Source organism: Trachemys scripta, chromosome 15, assembly GCF_013100865.1.
Source record: "Trachemys scripta elegans isolate TJP31775 chromosome 15, CAS_Tse_1.0, whole genome shotgun sequence".
Classification (NCBI taxonomy): Eukaryota; Metazoa; Chordata; order Testudines; family Emydidae; genus Trachemys; species Trachemys scripta.
The window spans coordinates 6,289,890-6,307,512 of NC_048312.1; the positions used below are offsets into that span (position 1 = coordinate 6,289,890).

At 36.1% G+C, this 17,623-nt stretch overlaps 1 protein-coding gene across 5 annotated transcripts in view; it reads left to right on the forward strand.

Annotated features, from left to right (window-relative positions):
• RSRC2 (arginine and serine rich coiled-coil 2) overlaps positions 1–16,550 on the forward strand; it is a 22,050-nt gene extending 5,500 nt beyond the window's left edge. The window contains exons 1-10 of one of the 5 annotated variants that reach the window (XM_034790729.1): positions 1,582–1,694; positions 3,121–3,164; positions 4,040–4,117; positions 6,003–6,215; positions 6,923–7,066; positions 11,544–11,666; positions 12,178–12,257; positions 13,152–13,384; positions 14,859–14,948; positions 15,914–16,550. In XM_034790729.1, coding sequence (XP_034646620.1) covers positions 4,110–4,117; positions 6,003–6,215; positions 6,923–7,066; positions 11,544–11,666; positions 12,178–12,257; positions 13,152–13,384; positions 14,859–14,948; positions 15,914–16,093 — 1,071 coding nt within the window. In that variant the 5' untranslated portion in view covers positions 1,582–1,694; positions 3,121–3,164; positions 4,040–4,109 and the 3' untranslated portion in view covers positions 16,094–16,550. Of the gene's footprint in view, positions 1–1,537; positions 1,695–3,120; positions 3,165–4,039; positions 4,118–6,002; positions 6,216–6,922; positions 7,067–11,543; positions 11,667–12,177; positions 12,258–13,151; positions 13,385–14,858; positions 14,949–15,913 lie in introns of those variants that run through there. The other 4 variants (XM_034790728.1, XM_034790730.1, XM_034790726.1 and 1 more) reach the window with 4 other exon arrangements.
• Positions 16,551–17,623: the final 1,073 nt, after the last annotated feature.

Consider the following 17,623-nt stretch of genomic DNA (forward strand, 5'->3'; position numbering starts at 1 on the left):
AACCCCCCCCCCCCTGTAATAACCTCATGACCCCCTGTTTGAGAACCCCTGTTGTAAGAGAAAATAATGAGTTTAGGCCTTAACATATTTTGTATTGAATTCAGATTTCATTTCAAACGGGTTTATTTTAAAAAAGAAAATCTTACTATAATTTACAGTGGCAAAAAATGGATTTAAACCTCTTCTTGATTTCCCTCCTCCCCGCCCAAATCTTTAGGTTTTTTAATCCTCTCTGTTAAAATCTGGTTCTATCCTGAAATTGATGCTGTTTTAAAAAAAAACAACAAAAACACGAGGTAGTGTTCCATATTTACTGTCTAACTGATTTCTACATCTGTTTTGCGCAATTTGCCAGTAAAAGCATGGCTTTTCTGTCAGCCATACAAACTCACCTGGGCTTAGTCAAACTAGATTCTGTCCCTCTTGTGACCAGTAACACATTCTTCAGGCCGAATTATGCCCTCAGTGAAATCTCTGCCACTTGGTTGCCTCCGCGGGTTTGATTATGCCTTCATTTCACCTGTTCAGAATCTCAGTAATCAGTGAGTGTGCATAGGTGCAAATGAAAGCATAATCTGGTTTTGTAGAATATCTTGCTGGCGATGCATGAAATGGAAAGAATTCATCTTAAATGTCAGATACCAAGGTGAGTTCGTGGAGCTGACGACAAAACTGGGGAAGAGTGGAGAAAGCATGTTCTTGCAAACTGAGCAGATTTGATACAGAAATCATTGAGACACAATGTTTATGGATCCCTGTGATTCTTACAAACACGCATTTCACACAGAATGATATTTTAATAATAGCACTGCTATATGGCTAACCATTGTTTAACACTTAGTAGCTTGGAGCTCTGTAAATACTATATATTTTTTTTAATTTCCTGTCTCTTCCAGGCCAATTCTGTACTGCAGACTTTGATGCTTAGAGCACCATGATTTAGCTCTGTTGTGCCCTGATTCATAACACGATTTAATCTGGCCTGTTTGTACAGCATCATACACCAGAAGTAACTTGAGTGATATGAATTTATAAAAGCAGCATTAGATGCACAGCTAAACAATATAATTTGGAGAAATATAAGATGAGCTTTAAATGGTACAAAAATTAAATGAATACCAAACAATTTTTCACTACAAATTTAAAAAAAAACAAAACTCATTTATGAAAGTCCAGTCGTCTTCTTTAAGAGTGTTCTTTTATGGTTAAGCTGGTTTCTGGTGATGCTCTTAGTAATTCTGTTCGCACTAGACTGGATGCAGCATGTCTTGATAATGGTGCAGGAAGCAACTGTCATTTTAGTACACAAACATTAAGACAAAATGATTATGTATCCATAACATTCACTTGATAGAAAATCAAGTCATCCTGGAATGTTCTATTTTTAAAAGATGGCTGATTTAGTTGAACACTTTAAATAAGACCCAAGGTGAAAAGAGCAGCTTATGTGCTAGTGTATCTCATTATCTTCTCTTTGAATTTAAAAAGAAAAAAATCTTTGATCTTAAGTTTAAAATATTTTAATCTGCCCATGTAGGGTAGTGATACAGAACGAGATGGAATAGCCCCAGAAAAATCATCCCCAGAGAGAGAGAAGAAAAAGGAACAGTCAGATGTATCTAATTCTCCTAGAACCTCAAAACATCATTACTCAAGATCGCGTTCACGATCAAGGGAAAGAAAACGGAAGTCAGGTATGGTCAATCTCAAAGTGATGTTGCTTTACCTGTATAGGTATTTATTATGGCAGATTGTAAAATCCTGTCATAGTGTATAAACTTGATCCTGGCTCAGGAAGTTCTGGAGATAACATATTTTGCGCCTGGGTAATGAGCAAATAAGTTAATGAAGCAAGTTATAAATTATCTCTGATAGAGAACAAAATTCTTGATTTCTGTGGATTCCCTACCAGCCAAAATATGTAAATTTCATCCTGGTTGTGTTACTGTGCATGTCCTTTTGAAGAAAACTGACATATTATTAGTCATATCTGCCTGAACTTAATTTCTTATAGTAGAATACAGTGTTTAAAAATACTCTAAAATAGAAACATGCACACTTGCAGAACTTGAATCTCTGTTTTTAAAATACAGCTTTGGAAAAAGTTGCTCTCAGAAGTCTGGTGCCGGTGGCTTAAGACTGAGAAGCTGAAAGTCTGGAACCCTACTAATTCTGATCCTGAAACTGTTTTTGAAATACTGTATACTGAGACTTACTAACTTTTTAAAATGATTCATGTGCTGAAAATAAAAATTGAATATTTTTCCAAAGCCTAATGGATATTTTTCTTGGCAACACATAAGTATTAGAAATTAGAAAACTTGATGTGTAAATCTCTTCTGTTAGATGTGTTTGGTTTAAGACACTTTACTCCACGGTTTATATCCTAAATACAACAATTATGTTCTAGCTGATTAGGAGGTGAGTATGAAATAAACTAGTCAGGCAAAAGTAAATAGCATAAATGGTGAAAAGAAATTACCGTATATACTCGTTCATAAGCCGAATATTTTTGGTAAAAAAGTGACGCATCAAAGAGCGGGGGTTGGCTTATAAACGGGTCTACACCAAAATTTGGTGATTTTAAACTCTATGCAATCATTGAATTGAATATCTAATACATTGTCGTTTTGTTTACCTGGAGCGTCTGCAGGCATGGAGCCCCATAGCTCCCTGTGGCCCACGGTTCACCATTCCCAGCCAGTGGGAGCTGCGGGAAGTTCCCGTGGCTCCCATTGGCTGGGAATGGCGAACCACAGCCACAGGCGCTCCAAGTAAACAAAACGTGCTGACCCGCCAGCGGCTTACCCTGACGGCTGGGAGCCAAAGTTTGCCAAGGGTCATGCAGTTTTTGCTATTTTTACCTAACCATCTTGGGGGGGTCGGCTTATAAATGAATGGGCTAATGAACGAGTATATACGGTAATTTAAAAAATTCTCTGTTCTAATAATATGGTTTCTGACATAGTAAGGCGTCTTAAGTATAGTTTTTAATTTTTGTTAAACCTTTATTTTTGACTCTGTGGGGTGGAAAAGCTAAATAACTTACATGAGTATAAACTAATAAAACTTGACAAGAAAGTTCATATTTACTTGATAAATAAATATTTTCTTCTTCAGATAACGAAGGAAGAAAACACAGAAGCCGGAGCAGAAGCAAAGAGGTAATTAACACTTTGTAGTGCTTAGGTAATTGTACAATACATCTTTAAAAGTATCTTGTAGTCATGTGCGTGTGTGTAAAACTATATATAAATGACTTTATGGTAAGTACAAAAAAAACATTGGAAACTCAAAAACTTAATTGGGTATGGAGTACCCATCATTGTGAAGCATGATTGAAGCCATCATTTTGACAAGAAGGTAATAGTTTATAGCAAAATTGCATTCAGAAACTGGTAACTTAAATTTTTTGTGGAAACAGCCAAATTAAAATTTCATATGGAGAAATAGAATTGGTGTTCTTGGTGACTATCTCACAGAGCTTCCATTAACCAGAAGCCTTACGTCTTCTGATGCCTGACCCCTACTCAGGGGTCTCAATGTTGAATACCCATCTACCTCAGGATATTTCTTTTTTTTTTTTTTTTTTTTTTAATCCCCACTGGCTAAACTCTGATGATTGCAACTTCGAATTTTAAGGAATGCTGCAGCAGTATATATGTAGCAATGTCAGCAAGAGTCAACTGGAAGTATGGCTGTGACAGCAAAGAGCTCACAGAGGGCTTCTTTAAAAATCGAAGGCAAGGGGAATGAGAAGAGGCAGTAGCAATGGTACATTGGAGATAACTGGCTTAGCCACCAAAGAAGAGGTGAAAGGAGCAAACAAGGAGCAGCAGTAGTAGCCAGGAGGGAGGCTGTCACGTGGGGCAGTAATAGGCTGGGTAGATGGGGAACTCCTAAAATTTTAATGTGGGACAGGAACTTTCCCTTCCCCCATCCCAATGGAAGCTCTGTAAAAATTAATTTAGGAGTTTTTGTGAAATTGACTATATTGTTTAGATCACATGATAACATTTCTATAATAAATCATACTCAGCGTGCTAATGCGCGAAGAGACTGAACTGAAGACGCTCCAGACTCAGATAGCAAAATTATAAGCCTACTTCATGATAAGGTAACTATTAGTCATTCAAACTCATATTTCCCTTAAAAATATCTTAAATCAGTTATGGGATGTAATGGTGTTTTATTACTGAGTGTATGTCTAGAAGACTGAAATTAAAAAACAAAATTCTCATTACACTTAATGTTCAGAAAGTTTTTCTTCACTTATAAAAAAAAAAAAAAAAATTCCAGCATTTTACTATAGTATTAGGTCTCAGTGAAGCTTTTACATCTTGCAAGTTGATTGAAACGATTAGCAGGTTTTTCATTAATAGGTTACCTGGATAGTGTCTCATGGTACATCTTAGCTTTCAGATTGTTTTTGCTGGGAATTGAGGTTCTTAAAGTTGTTTAATGGCCACAGACTAAAGACTAAAAACATCAGTAGCTGTTTTTGAATATATAGGTCAAAATGTCTTGCATTGTATTTATGGATGTGAATAGTATTAAGTAGCTGACATCTAAAAATAGACTTCTGTTTAACTCAACTATATTTCCATATATTGTAGTTATTATTTTATGAGTTAAAACTATAATAATAGACTAAAAATAGCAAAGATATTTCCAGTTTGTTAGAAATGTTTGAAATGAAGGATCTAGTACATGTCTAAAATTTGAAATTTACCAGCAAAAGTTTAGTTTAAAGGATTTGAGTGAAAGCATCTTAAAAGCTTATTGTTGGTATTATCTAATTATGACAAGTCTGTTCCAGGCTTGACTATTTTAAGTGATAAATAGGTAGTTGGGGGAAAGGATATTTAAATGTTCAATATTTCTTTAGAGCAGACTTAGCTGAACCTGTAAATCACTGTATTTCAAAAAACAAAGGATTTGTGCTGATACTGCTATATGATGTTTATAGTTTGATTTTTAGAATCCTTTTTTTTAAATAACTTAAAAGATCTACAGTATTTTGTATTAGAAACAGTTGGTAAATAAGCTGGATATATTAAGAAGAAAAATTGTTTCATGGTTTAGTCTCCAATGAAAACACTGATAAAAATCAGAACTAACCTTGCCAAAGTACTTTTGGCACTGCAGCTATAGAAGGAAGAGGAGCCTGCTTTAAAAAGAGGCAATGCAGAAAAAAATTGCAGTGCAGCATTGCAGGAGATCTCCATTTTAAACTATAATGTGAGGCCTCAAAATTAATTTTAATTTTTTAAATACCTTAATTTAAGTCATCAGTACTTATTTAATCATGGGTAGAAGAATTGTTAAACTTCAAATAAGTTGTCAGACGTATGTCTGAAGCTATGTATGGGTTTACAGATGTGCTTGTGTACATGGTATGTCTCCAGACAAATATTAAATGTATTTTATTTACAAATATGTATGTGTGTGTATATACATGCTCAGACACTGGTAGAGACAGAAATGTGTTAGGTTTTTAGCGTTGCTCCATTATAGATGGAGTAACTAGTAACTGAGGATGAACACCGTTTTCATTGTAGTGCTTTGAACTGTCATGTCAGGAGACAGTGTAATATTATAGTAGAACCCCTTTTATCCGATCCTCCATTATCTGGCTTTCCATATTAACCAAACAACCAGTGTGCACAGTTCCGGAAGTGGGCAGTCTCTCTTGTGACCGCAAGATGGTGCTGCCTTGCACTTTCCCATTCTTTGGATTATCTGGTTTGGCCCCGGTCCCAGTTAGACTGGATAAGTGGGGTTCTGCTGTACTCTGATGAATGCTTTAGAAATACGTAAGATAGGTGGTGGGGGAAATGACAGTCTGTATTTGCAACATTGGGTAGATGATGGTATTAAGTAAAATAGCCATCACTCTTGACTGAGCCACACTCCTAAGGTTACTAATGTTGCATCACAACATATCATTTTTATCTTCTGATACCATACTAACTCTTTTTGTTGCACTATCTTCCTGAAAGAACCAACTTCTTCTTAAAACAGGCAAGAAGACACGAGTCCAAAGAAAAGTCCTCCAAGAAACACAAATCTGACGACCACAATGACAAAGAACAGTCTTCTGACAAGGGAAGAGAGAGCCTAACTTCATCTGAAAACGGTGAGGACAGACACAAACGCAAAGAAAGGAAATCATCAAGAGGCAAAAGTCATTCAAGATCCAGGTCTCGTGAAAGGTAAGTTCTCTATAAATGATCTTTGAATAATCATATTTTTTCTCCTTCAAGTGCTTGACAAAAGTTGGGTGCTTTGGAGTTTTATGAGAGTTATATAGAACTGAATTGTCTCTAACTCTGGGTTAAAAAAACAAAACAAAACTATTTCTTGCAGAATGTTAACTCTAAAGTAGCAAAGATTCCCATTTTATTATGCAATGCATTTAATGCTAGTCCAGATTTTTTTTCCCTGAGTTGATAATAAAGTTATTGAGCCTCTTTAAGTCTTGATATAGATAGTCTAAAATTAATCCAACGTATGCATATTAATTTATGCAATGAATGTATATTGCATAAATATTTAATCCCTTAGCACCAATGACAGTACATTTTCTCCTCCTAGCGTCAGAGTGTTGCTTTTCCTTTTCCGTGTATTGCCTTTAAAGTCCCTACCTCCTAAGTGAAGAGTTTCCTTTAAGGTATTAGAGTTCTGCTGTCTTAGATAAGAAACTCAAGTTAGCTCTTCAAATTAGGATTCCTGCATTGGAATGCTCTTTTCATGTTGTTTGGTTACCGCACTAACATATTGTGTATCAGTATTAATGAGTAACATTGCTTAATGAACTAATGGCTTTCTTATAGTGGTAGTCTTCTTGGTTTTTTTCTTTCATACCCCTCACTTAAATTGTTCAAGATATTAACTTTATTACTGGAATGTATGTTTTCAGGCGTCATCGTAGTAGAAGCCGTGATAGAAAAAAATCACGGTCCCGAAGCAGAGAGAGAAAACGCCGTATAAGATCTCGTTCTAGATCAAAATCTAGACACAGACATAGAAGTAGAAGCAGAAGTAGAACTAGGAGCAGAAGCCGGTAAGTATTATGTTCTTAATTTGTCATTTGTGTACATGTTGTTATTGGATCACGGAGACTTTGTCACCACTCAAATGTAGCACGTTTTAAAATCTATTCAGATTAACTGGAATGGCATAATTTAATGGAAATAGCTTTCTATGGCATTAATATCTAGAGGCTCCATTGTGCTAGTCACTGTACAAATTCATAAGATGATGCGTTTGCTCCAAAGAGCTTACCATCTAAGAGTTGGGTTCTCACCTTTTTTAGTAGAATGACTCCATGGTATAACTTAAAAGAAGTCTTGGGACCCCACAAATTAAAGAATGTTGGGGGGACCCTATGAGCTGAGACAGTATAGATTATAGGATTTTGAAAAATGATATCAGCCCAAAGAATGAGAGGACAGATGGCTTTGTTAAAAGTGCAGAACTAAGAGTCCAAAGTTATGGCTTCTATTCCCATGTCTGCCCAACCTTGCTATGTGTCCTTAGAGAAATTGCTTGATGTTTTTAGACTTCAGTTCCATGGCTATAAAATTGAATTACTTAAGTACAGAGCTATTGAGAATAACTTGTAACCACTTTTGAGATCCTCTGGTGGATGGTGGTATAGAATACAAAATATAATTTCTTACTGAAAGACAGATGTGTAATTCCATTTGAACTACTTTTGACTGAATTATTTCTTGTCAAGCTCACTTTATATTTCAGTCTAACCTGTTCATGCCACACTTTCAGCTTAGTCAACTTGGAGTATAAAGTTCTCAAAAAGAAAAAAAACAATGCAGAATGAAAGAGGCAACAAAATCTGTTGTTTGATGTTACTAGAGTGGTGAGATTGCCAAAGTGCTTGTTAAAAATAACTTTACTGTATCTGCATCTTGTTGTTTCCAGATGGTGCTTCTCTGTAAAACACACTTCGGGAAATGGGAGCTACCCACCTTGAAAATACTAGCTATCAAAGATATTGACCCTCAGTATATCTGGTGCACTTGACTCCACAGCTTTGTTTGACAGATCTGGAGCCTTTTGTAGTTCTTGGGGGGGGTTTTAGCGTGTATTGAGATAGTGCACTTGTATTTTTAGTAGTGTTTTTAATATGCTAAATTGCCTATGGAACTTCTCATCAGTGAGTTTATCTGGACTTGTTTTATTGCCATTCAGAATTAAGTACATGGAAAATTTGGTAATGCCATCTTTACTACTGTCTGCTTCCCAGTGAGACTCTTGCCTCATTGGAGCCAGCTACCAGCAGAATAAGGCATGAATGTTCAGAATATCAGAGTCTACTTGCATTTGCCATCTTTTGCATCTTTAATATGCTGCAGTTTTTGTTCTGAACAAGTGAATGATTTGCTGTAAGCACTGATCCAAAACAGGCGGTAGATGCTTATTACGTTCAACAAACTTGGGAAAAAAACATGTGAATCCTATATGTGAAATTGATACACTCTCAGAACCCTCTGAGATCCTCTGAAATCTTCAAATTCCCATCCTTATAACGTAATCCAAATATTTTAAGTAATGGCTTTAGTTTGGAAATCTGTCGTGACTTTTTAGCATTAGATCAGTTTAGTGTCCCAGTATGTTCCACTATGAAAATCAGGGTTCTGGTGTAATATTGCAATGACACTTGTGAAATATTCAGCAAACTTCATCTGATCAGCCACAGAATTCAATAGTGTGGTTTTTCTCACAAAGATATATTATTTCAACATTCACTTCTCAGAAGACAGCTGAGGGGACGTATGTGACATAATGGACATGCTCCTACCGATATTTAATGAAGGATTTTAAACTGTTTTTTTGGGGGGGGGAGCGGGGGGGGCAGAATATGGAGAATGGAATGTGTCCGTTCCCTTTAGAGTTCTAAAACTATAGACTGCATGTATTTAACATTAAAAGCAATTCAGTATCATTTAAAAGCTGTGTTCTTGCTTCCTCTTCAAGAACTGAATTAAAAAATATCTGAAACTGAGCAGCAAGTTTGCAGGAAAAATAAAGGGCTTTCAGTTTAGTCATGATCTTGCCAACCAAAAATATACAGTATATTGGGTTGTAATCAATCATGACAGTAATCCCCTTTTTTGGTGATTGCTGTATTCAGACCTAATCAAAATCCTGGAAAAATGAGTCATTAATATTTGAAATAAAGTGTATGTGGGTCATACAACTCTTGTGCTTTTTCTAGCAGCAGCTGGGCCTTCGTATCACATCTGAGCTCAGTTAGTCTTTTGAGGTAAAACCACTGGACTGAGCTCCAACAAAAAATTAATTAGCAAGACATGGTTATACTTCCACCGCAAAATGAAGCCTTCTATTCATGAAATACTGCATTCACCTTGATACAGCACAGCATTTATAGTTGTCAAAGCCTGAGTTACTGGTGACGGTTTCCAAGAAACTCCCCAGTTAGTTTTCCAAGTGAGCTTTCTTTATTGGCACTTAGATCAGTCTGAAGCCTTTTTGTCTTTGGTATTTATAACTTTCTAGCAGTTCTGCCATTGTCTCACTCAGATTCAGAGCTGAATGGGATGCATGAAGCATACAATAACCATTTTTCAACTCTAAACTAAACTAAAATGCTCAGATACAGAAGTTAAAATTCTTTAATTTTCTTGATGCCTTGGTTGGGCACATCATTGATCAATCCCTGATAACTGCTGCTATGACAGGTATGCAGGTGTCTCTGAAACACATGTTGTGGATTAACTCAGTTCTGGTGAATGATGCAACTCTATTCTGAGTTTCACAGTGCCTGAGTCAATATTTTGACTGTGATCTCTTCTATTGAGGGAGTAAACTGACCTCTTTTGTTCTCCATCAGGTTTTTAGTGAAAACTGATCTGTTTTGTAACTTTACTCTGGTAGTTAGTTCACTGAAAATTGTTTGCAGTCAGTGCAGCTTTGGAAAAAAGGAGCAGAATATTTAAAATAGCTGCTCTGTCCCCAACCAGCCATATTCCTTATCACAGCTTGTATTTATGCTTCATTAAATGTCAAATTGTAAAAGCTTCGGGCACTGTACATCTTACTTTCCCTCTGTCTGTGGCATTATGTAAGAACCACGTAGGGTGCTGTCTCTTGCAATTTGCTGTTTGACAAATACTTTCAGAAATTTAGGATATGGTGGTTGTAATGTTCCTCTTGTCAGAAACCTTGCAATGGAAAAATCTTTGATATCTTGTAATCGAGTGATCAGTGATGTTGGATGAGAGGATTGGTGGTAGTTGTGCTTCACCTCATTGTGTCTGAGCAGCTATTGGTTAGCAGCAATATATTTTTACAGTCAACCAAAAGTGATCATGCTTTATATCAGAAATTATATTGCTGGGAAGGAAGGGGCTTACCAGACAAACTGGTGTCCAGTTTCTAATATTTTTCTTTAGTGACCAAATAGTCTATAATTGAAATTAGCTTCTTATCAGTTTACTAGCCTTCAGCAAATCCATGCTTCAGAGTTCTCTGCACTGGATAAAATTCCAAATGAGCAGTGTTCCCTTTCAGTGGTATTAGTATGAGCTTCTGAATTCCTGGGTTCAAGATGCTCTTCTACCTTAATCTTAATTTTACAGCTCTTAGTTTTAGCAGGACTACTTGCCAAAAAAATCTATGCAGTTATTTTCCTCATTTATGTCTAGAGATTCAGAAGGAAAGCCTATTAGGGTTTAAAATCATCCAGTCAGAACACAGCATCTGCAAACCAATGGATGATAGGTGACTACCCAATCTTGGGTTTCTGTTTAGCAATTTTGAAATCTTGCAGATTTATTATTCTTGTATCGAGACCAGTGTTTTTCCTATGTATGTAAAACCATTCCTCCTATAGAGGGCCATGCATTTTTTAGAGCTAAACTTGCTTTTTGACCTTTTATCGATGTTTTTTTTTCCTACTTCACTTTAAGATGTAGTAATTTCAAGTATTTGACATGAACTATTCATAAAATTATTAGATGATTACTGTAAATTACTCCTTCAAACTTTTCCCCATCAAAAATAATATTTTTAGGACAGACATCCACCTGTTAGTGTTGAGTGGGGTATAGAACTCTTCCCCAATCATTTTATTGAATTTTACACCATTACTTTGTGTGTTTCTGGTAATCTTAAGGTATTGGTTCAAAAAGGAAGGCTCCCATGGCAGTCTGTTATGTCCTATTTAAATTTTTGAATTTCATAGCGTGTAAGAACTGTAGATTGTAGATTCAGTCAAAGATGAATAAGGAGGAACTTTAATTCTTAGAATTGGGTGTTCTGGCATTCCCTATTACAGAATTATGACCTCTGGTATTTTCATTTATTCGCTCTCCCACCCCCACCCCCTCGCGATGTATTTTTATATTTGTAATTGTGTTTCCCACATTTTAACCCTCCACTGTATCCTTGGAAAGCAGTTGAAGGATTTTAATGTTAAATTATTTGTGGAATATTAAAATACACATGGATTTATTTCAGTGACTAATGGATCTTTTTATTAATATGGTCACTTACAGAGAAAGAAAGAAGAGAATTGAAAAACCCCGAAAGTTCAGCAGGAGTCACAGCCGAAGTCCAAGTCCACCACCTTTTAGGGGGCGAAACACAGCAATGGATGCACAGGAAGCATTAGCCAGAAGGTACTCAATTTCATTTTAAAAAAAACTAACAAATACTACAGACTGAAGTACTTTCCCTACCTAATAAGGACAGTGCAAATAGTGACAGTACAAGATTCTTTACAGTACTTTGCCAAACGTATGTGTCTGATCTGGAGGAATCAGCCAGTTAATGCCAGTTGTGGTGGCTTTTGGAATTTGAACAGCAAACCCACTTAAGACTGGATTAAGACCACCAATTCACTACTGGTACATGTGTGTGGTGTTAAATTTTACTTAGTTTTCCTTACTGCTAAGCATCTATTTACTACTATCTGTAAGCTTTAAAAAAAAATAAAAAAAATCTTTAAATGTTTACAGTTTAGTTTCCCCTTTGAGCGTCAAGATTTCTGTGTAAATAATGGTAACATTCATGTTCATTCCAACTTGCTTAAATAAATAATAGACATTTGTATGGAAGCTGACCAGTATTGCTAATCTTTTGCATATTAATGTGTTTAAATTACTTTTTTATTATGTAAATCACTTGTAGGTTGGAAAGAGCAAAGAAATTGCAAGAACAGAGAGAAAAAGAAATGGTTGAAAAACAGAAACAACAGGAAATCGTTGCTGGTAAAAAAAAATTTTTACCTAAAGTATACGTACGGAACAGTAATGGGAGGAAAAATAGGATGTAACTTTGTTAGATCTTGGACTTAAACAGGTCTACAAATCCAATGAAATACCTGTAACCATTTATTCCTTGTTCAGTAGCTAATTATGGTAACTTGGAACATATGGTGTTCTATTTAATGAGAAAATGTTTGAAAACTTCCTGTTGGGGTTTTTATTCCTATCGGTGCCCAGCATCACAATCACCATCCTGAGGATGACTTGATAACAAGAACTCTGCATGTTAATTATTTGGAGGGGGGACACTTCCCACACCCCGTGCCTGAACAAGCACCCCAGAACATTCTTGAGCCCCTGTTGGCCAAGGAAATGAGAGAATTGTATTTAAGAATAGAGCTCTAGTTTCCCATATGGTATTCCAGTCAAGTACTATATTACATATTATACTTATTCCAAAAAGTATGCATCACTATCTTCTGGCTTTTAATGGTTCATTGCTTAAAAGTGATGAAGGATGTGCAGTTCTCCTTTTTTGGCTATTGATTCAGAAACAAATTTGTGAACGTGGTGTAACTAGTTTTTTTTTAATTGTCTAAAAGAATACAAGGTGAGTTTTAATGTAATGTTAAATTTAACTCCATTTCACTAAAATCCATTGTAGATTTCCCATTTTTAACATAAACCTTGCTATTTTTCTAAAGTGCATCCCATGTCTCATCCTTACATTTTCCGTCTATTTTCTAATAATCAAGGTAGAAAACAATTGCTAAAATTATATTGGAGTGTTGCTCTAACAGGTTATTCCTTGTGTTGAAAGTTTATTCAAAACTTTAACATTCACTTTTATTCCCCAACTCCCCCCCCCCCTTCCCCAAACCACTTTTTTCTCTTCAGCAGCTGCTGCCACTGGGGGTTCTGTCATCAATGTTGCTGCTCTTCTGGCATCAGGAACACAAGTAACTCCTCAAATAGCTATGGCAGCTCAAATGGCAGCACTACAAGCAAAAGCACTGGCAGAGACTGGAATAGCAGTACCTAGCTATTATAACCCAGCAGCAGTGAACCCAATGAAGTTTGCTGAGCAGGAAAAAAAGCGGAAAATGCTCTGGCAAGGGAAAAAAGAAGGGGTAATTCTCTCCTTTCTACTCTTAGTGTGAAAACATCTTAATGTTGCTTTCTGTGTGACAAGATTAAACTAAGAAGAATGAAATTGCTTGTTGACACTGACAATCTCTGTTAGCAACAGCAAAACATTAAATTTGGAGTGTAGGAAATAAGAAATGACCTAGTCCTTGAATGTCAGATATTACAGTGATGGGGAACATTTAAGAACCCAGATAACCATAAGGCATAATTAAATTTTAAAATAAATTGCTTGGGGTTGCTTAAAGGTTGCAACTAAATGTCAATTGCAAGATGACCTCTGCTATGGGATATACAGTCTGTTTTAAGCCTAAAGAAACGAAGTAAAAGCTCTTGGTTTCCATGAAGTAACATTCTGACAGAATTAAAATATAATGTTTATGCAGCCTGTTATCCTGCTTTGACCTCCCCATAACATTATTTCTGTCATACCATCACTGTGAAAGTTGGATCATTTACTTTGGGTAAGCTGTCTTTCTGGCACACTGCAGGCTTACAGTAAATGAATTCTGCAGCCTAGCAAACAATGTCTCAGGTATAAAGCAGCACATTAACATAACAATTTTGTGCCTATAAAATTGCAAATTTGTAGCCTTTAAATCCTTAAGTTTTAGGCTGTCAGATTTATAATAGTATTAACAGAAATATAGATCTTTGAATTAAAAAAAAAAAAAGGTTTTGAGGATAGTTGAAATTTATAGAAAGCAAGTCAGGATTTGAATAGTTTTTCATCTTTCCACCTCCCAGTGCCAAAGATTTGGTGTTAGTGTTTAGTGGCTGTAAACACCATATGCTGATTATAAGGAGTTTGTGGTATATCAGGTTCATTGCCACCACATTACCTTAATAAACAAGTTTTAGATATGGATTTTTCAAATTTCACTTTCTACTTAATGTCTTTTGTATTATAGAGTGAAAGATTGAAAAACAGCAAAAGCTTCAGACTATGCTGTTGGACAAAATAGAAGACACTGCCAGCCAAAAAAACTCCAGTGTCCCATAAAGTATAATAGTAAAGATAAACTACACGTTAGCACGTCCCATCAGCTCTACTGCAATGAAGAAGTTCAGGGGGACTCAGTCTGTCACCATCAATATGTTCAAAGCAGTAAGCATTATCTGGGAAGGATAATCATGAACCAGCCTCCCTTCTGGAGCTCATCAGAACTCCTGCTTAGTTGTAAGAAGTGTTACTTCTGAGCAGTTTATAATGAGGGTCTAGTGTTTCAACAGCACTCCCACCCTTTGTTGACCTACAGCACCAGACCTGGACTGGAAATTTGAACTGGGAACTTCTATATGGCGATAAAGAATAATACCACCAAAGTAGGCCATTGTCTAGACCCCTTAGTGTCAATCTTTTTAAGGCATCTTTCTGTCTTACTACTTGAGTTGTAATTTTATTGGAAATGTTCTGAAAAAATTTTAAATTTGCGCAATTGTTTCCTATTCTTGTAGGATAAATCACAGTCTGCAGAAATATGGGAGAAATTGAATTTTGGAAACAAGGACCAAAATGTCAAATTCAGAAAACTAATGGGCATTAAGGTATGGAGTTCTGAATTTCTTTGTATTTGGGTCTATAATCTTCCTTAAAAGAGTGTGTTTTATGACTGACTAATATCCATTTAAATTGCTTACAAATAGCTGAAACCACATTTTGGGGTGTTCCAAAATTAAAAACTTGAATTCATATTAAGATGCTGTTTGTGAATTTAAATCAGAAATATTTCCCGGTTCAAGCAGAAGTTCTTGAACTTCCTTTGAGGAGATTCTGACTAAATTGTCTGTGAAGGCTTGGAACAGAAACCATTGTAGTTTCTCAACTCGATATTCACAGTCTAGTAGTTAGCTACACAGGGTTATTAAACATATTATTTAGTAATTGCAGATATGTATATAAATTTAATTCAATTACGTTTGTACTAGGACTGTCAAGCGATTAAAAAAATTAATCACTATTAAACAATAATAGAATACCATTATTTAAATATTTTTGGATGTTTTCTACATTTGAGGGTTAACTGCGATTAGTCGACAGCTCTACTTTGTACTAATAAAAAAAAATCCATTTAGAAATAAGGAAGAAACATCTTTTATTATTTGGGAGTGAAGTGATGATCAGACTAGTAAATTAGAAAAAACAATTCCAGTTGTTGTTGGATTTTGCCTCCAACTTGAAATTGTTCTACCTTACTGTTAAATATCCAAATGTTGATTTCAGTCTAGCTTTTTTTAAACCTGAGCAAATGTTTAATGTAATTCAATATTCATGTTTTTCATAGGTGAGGGGACCTTACTTAAACTTAATCAATTTTGCTAAGTGTCATTACACTTGAATGCCCCCTCTGGCGCACAGTTCATATTATTGATAATCATTATTACCAGCTGTTACAAACAGCCATGTAAAAAGTCTTGTATGAAGCTTAAAAAACAGCTATAATACATTAATGCTTCGATTGTTCAATAATAATGATTTAATCTTTTTCTATAAATCACTTTCTAATTTCTAGAGTGAGGATGAAGCTGGTTGTAGTTCAGTTGATGAAGAAAGTTATAAAACTCTGAAGCAACAGGAAGAAGTATTCAGAAATCTGGATGCACAATATGAGATGGCACGATCACAGACTCACACACAAAGAGGAATGGGATTGGGGTTTACATCTTCAATGCGAGGAATGGATGCAATTTGAAAAAGAACATGATTTTAAAGTCTGGGACTTTGTGGATGATTCCCATTCTGAGGTTGGGTCCTTGTTCACCAAAAAGCTAGCATTCTAGCTTGCATGGGTGTTGCATTGACTTTAATTTATTGAAAAAGTACAATTTTTCTGTAAATATGAGATCAGTGATACTGGTGTTAGTGTTGTAATCAGGTTATACCCACTTCCATTAAACTTGACAGAACTATAGAAGGACAGTATTTTTAGTTAAAGTTCTACTTTTTCAAACAAAGCAGCAGCTGGGGTAAACTCATACATGGATATTTCGTGTCCACCGTCTTGTGTACTTTTGTACTTTAACCTTGTACAGTTATTTTCAACTCTTGAAACATGAAAGAAACATTGTGTAGATGTTATCTAGCAGATTGGCCAATTGGCACATTAATCCAGTGCAACAACCTGGTTAATAAACATGTTTTTCTCTAAACTGCTATTTTTAAGTTTACTTAAAAGCTTGTTTTAATCTTTGTTTTTAATTATCCTACCCATAAATTTTAAAAGTTACGTTGAATTTCCAGCTATTACTTTAGCACAGGGAGCTCTGTAGTAGAATAAGAAAAAAGGTGAATGTCACAGGGGTGGTATTCAAACAGTAATGAGTACTGAACATTTGTTTTTTAGCTTGACTGTTACTATGGTGTACATAATGTGTCCCAATATATTAGCAGGTCTTGAAAAACCCAGCACCTACTAAGCAAGGGATCACCCTTCTCATGAGGGTGAAATACACCACTTCCCTGAGCTACTCCTTCATCCCTAGCCAGACCCACCTCCTCCCTAGTCTCCTGTTGGCTGGGTGCTCTCCATTGCTTGGATTCAAAGACACTACCACTAGCTAAATTTTGTACCCTAATTAATTCCACCCTTACACCAAAAAAATCAGTGTTTTTCTCTGACCACAAGATAAATTAATGCCCCATACAGTGAATTCAACTTATGCTGGACCTACAAGCAGAGCCCTCCACTTGGTAGCAGAGAGGCATAAGTTTTCCTCTCCCTCTTGGGCCAAAACAGGGAGCAAGAAGCTGAGGAGCAGGAAGGCCTTGATCAGCTGGAGGACGAGGAGCTACAGGCCCCCTGTCTGTTGCCTCCCATCAGAGGGATCTGAGGCAAGAGTCTGTTCTACCACCTCAGAGAGGGCTTGGGATGGGGGTGGAATGGAGAAATGCAGAACCCTGCTGCTGCTGCCACAATCCTACCCAAGCCCTCTGCTGAAATGATCAAGTAGCTCACACATTGCCATATCAGTTTGTTAGTCTGAGTTCTAGATGACTACTCAGGCTTGTGTAAGATGCATGAGGCATATCTTGGTGATTCTCATGGTTGGTCTAACCCTTGGCCTATCTGAAGACTGGACTGGCTGAGGTTTTCTCTTTTTTGTTTTGTTTTTTTTTTTTTTTGTTACTGTAAAGTGATATAAAACTTCATGAATAAAACTGACAATATAAAATTGGTTTCCTTTCTCAAACAGATACAGTGGAAACATTTCAACGTAGAAAG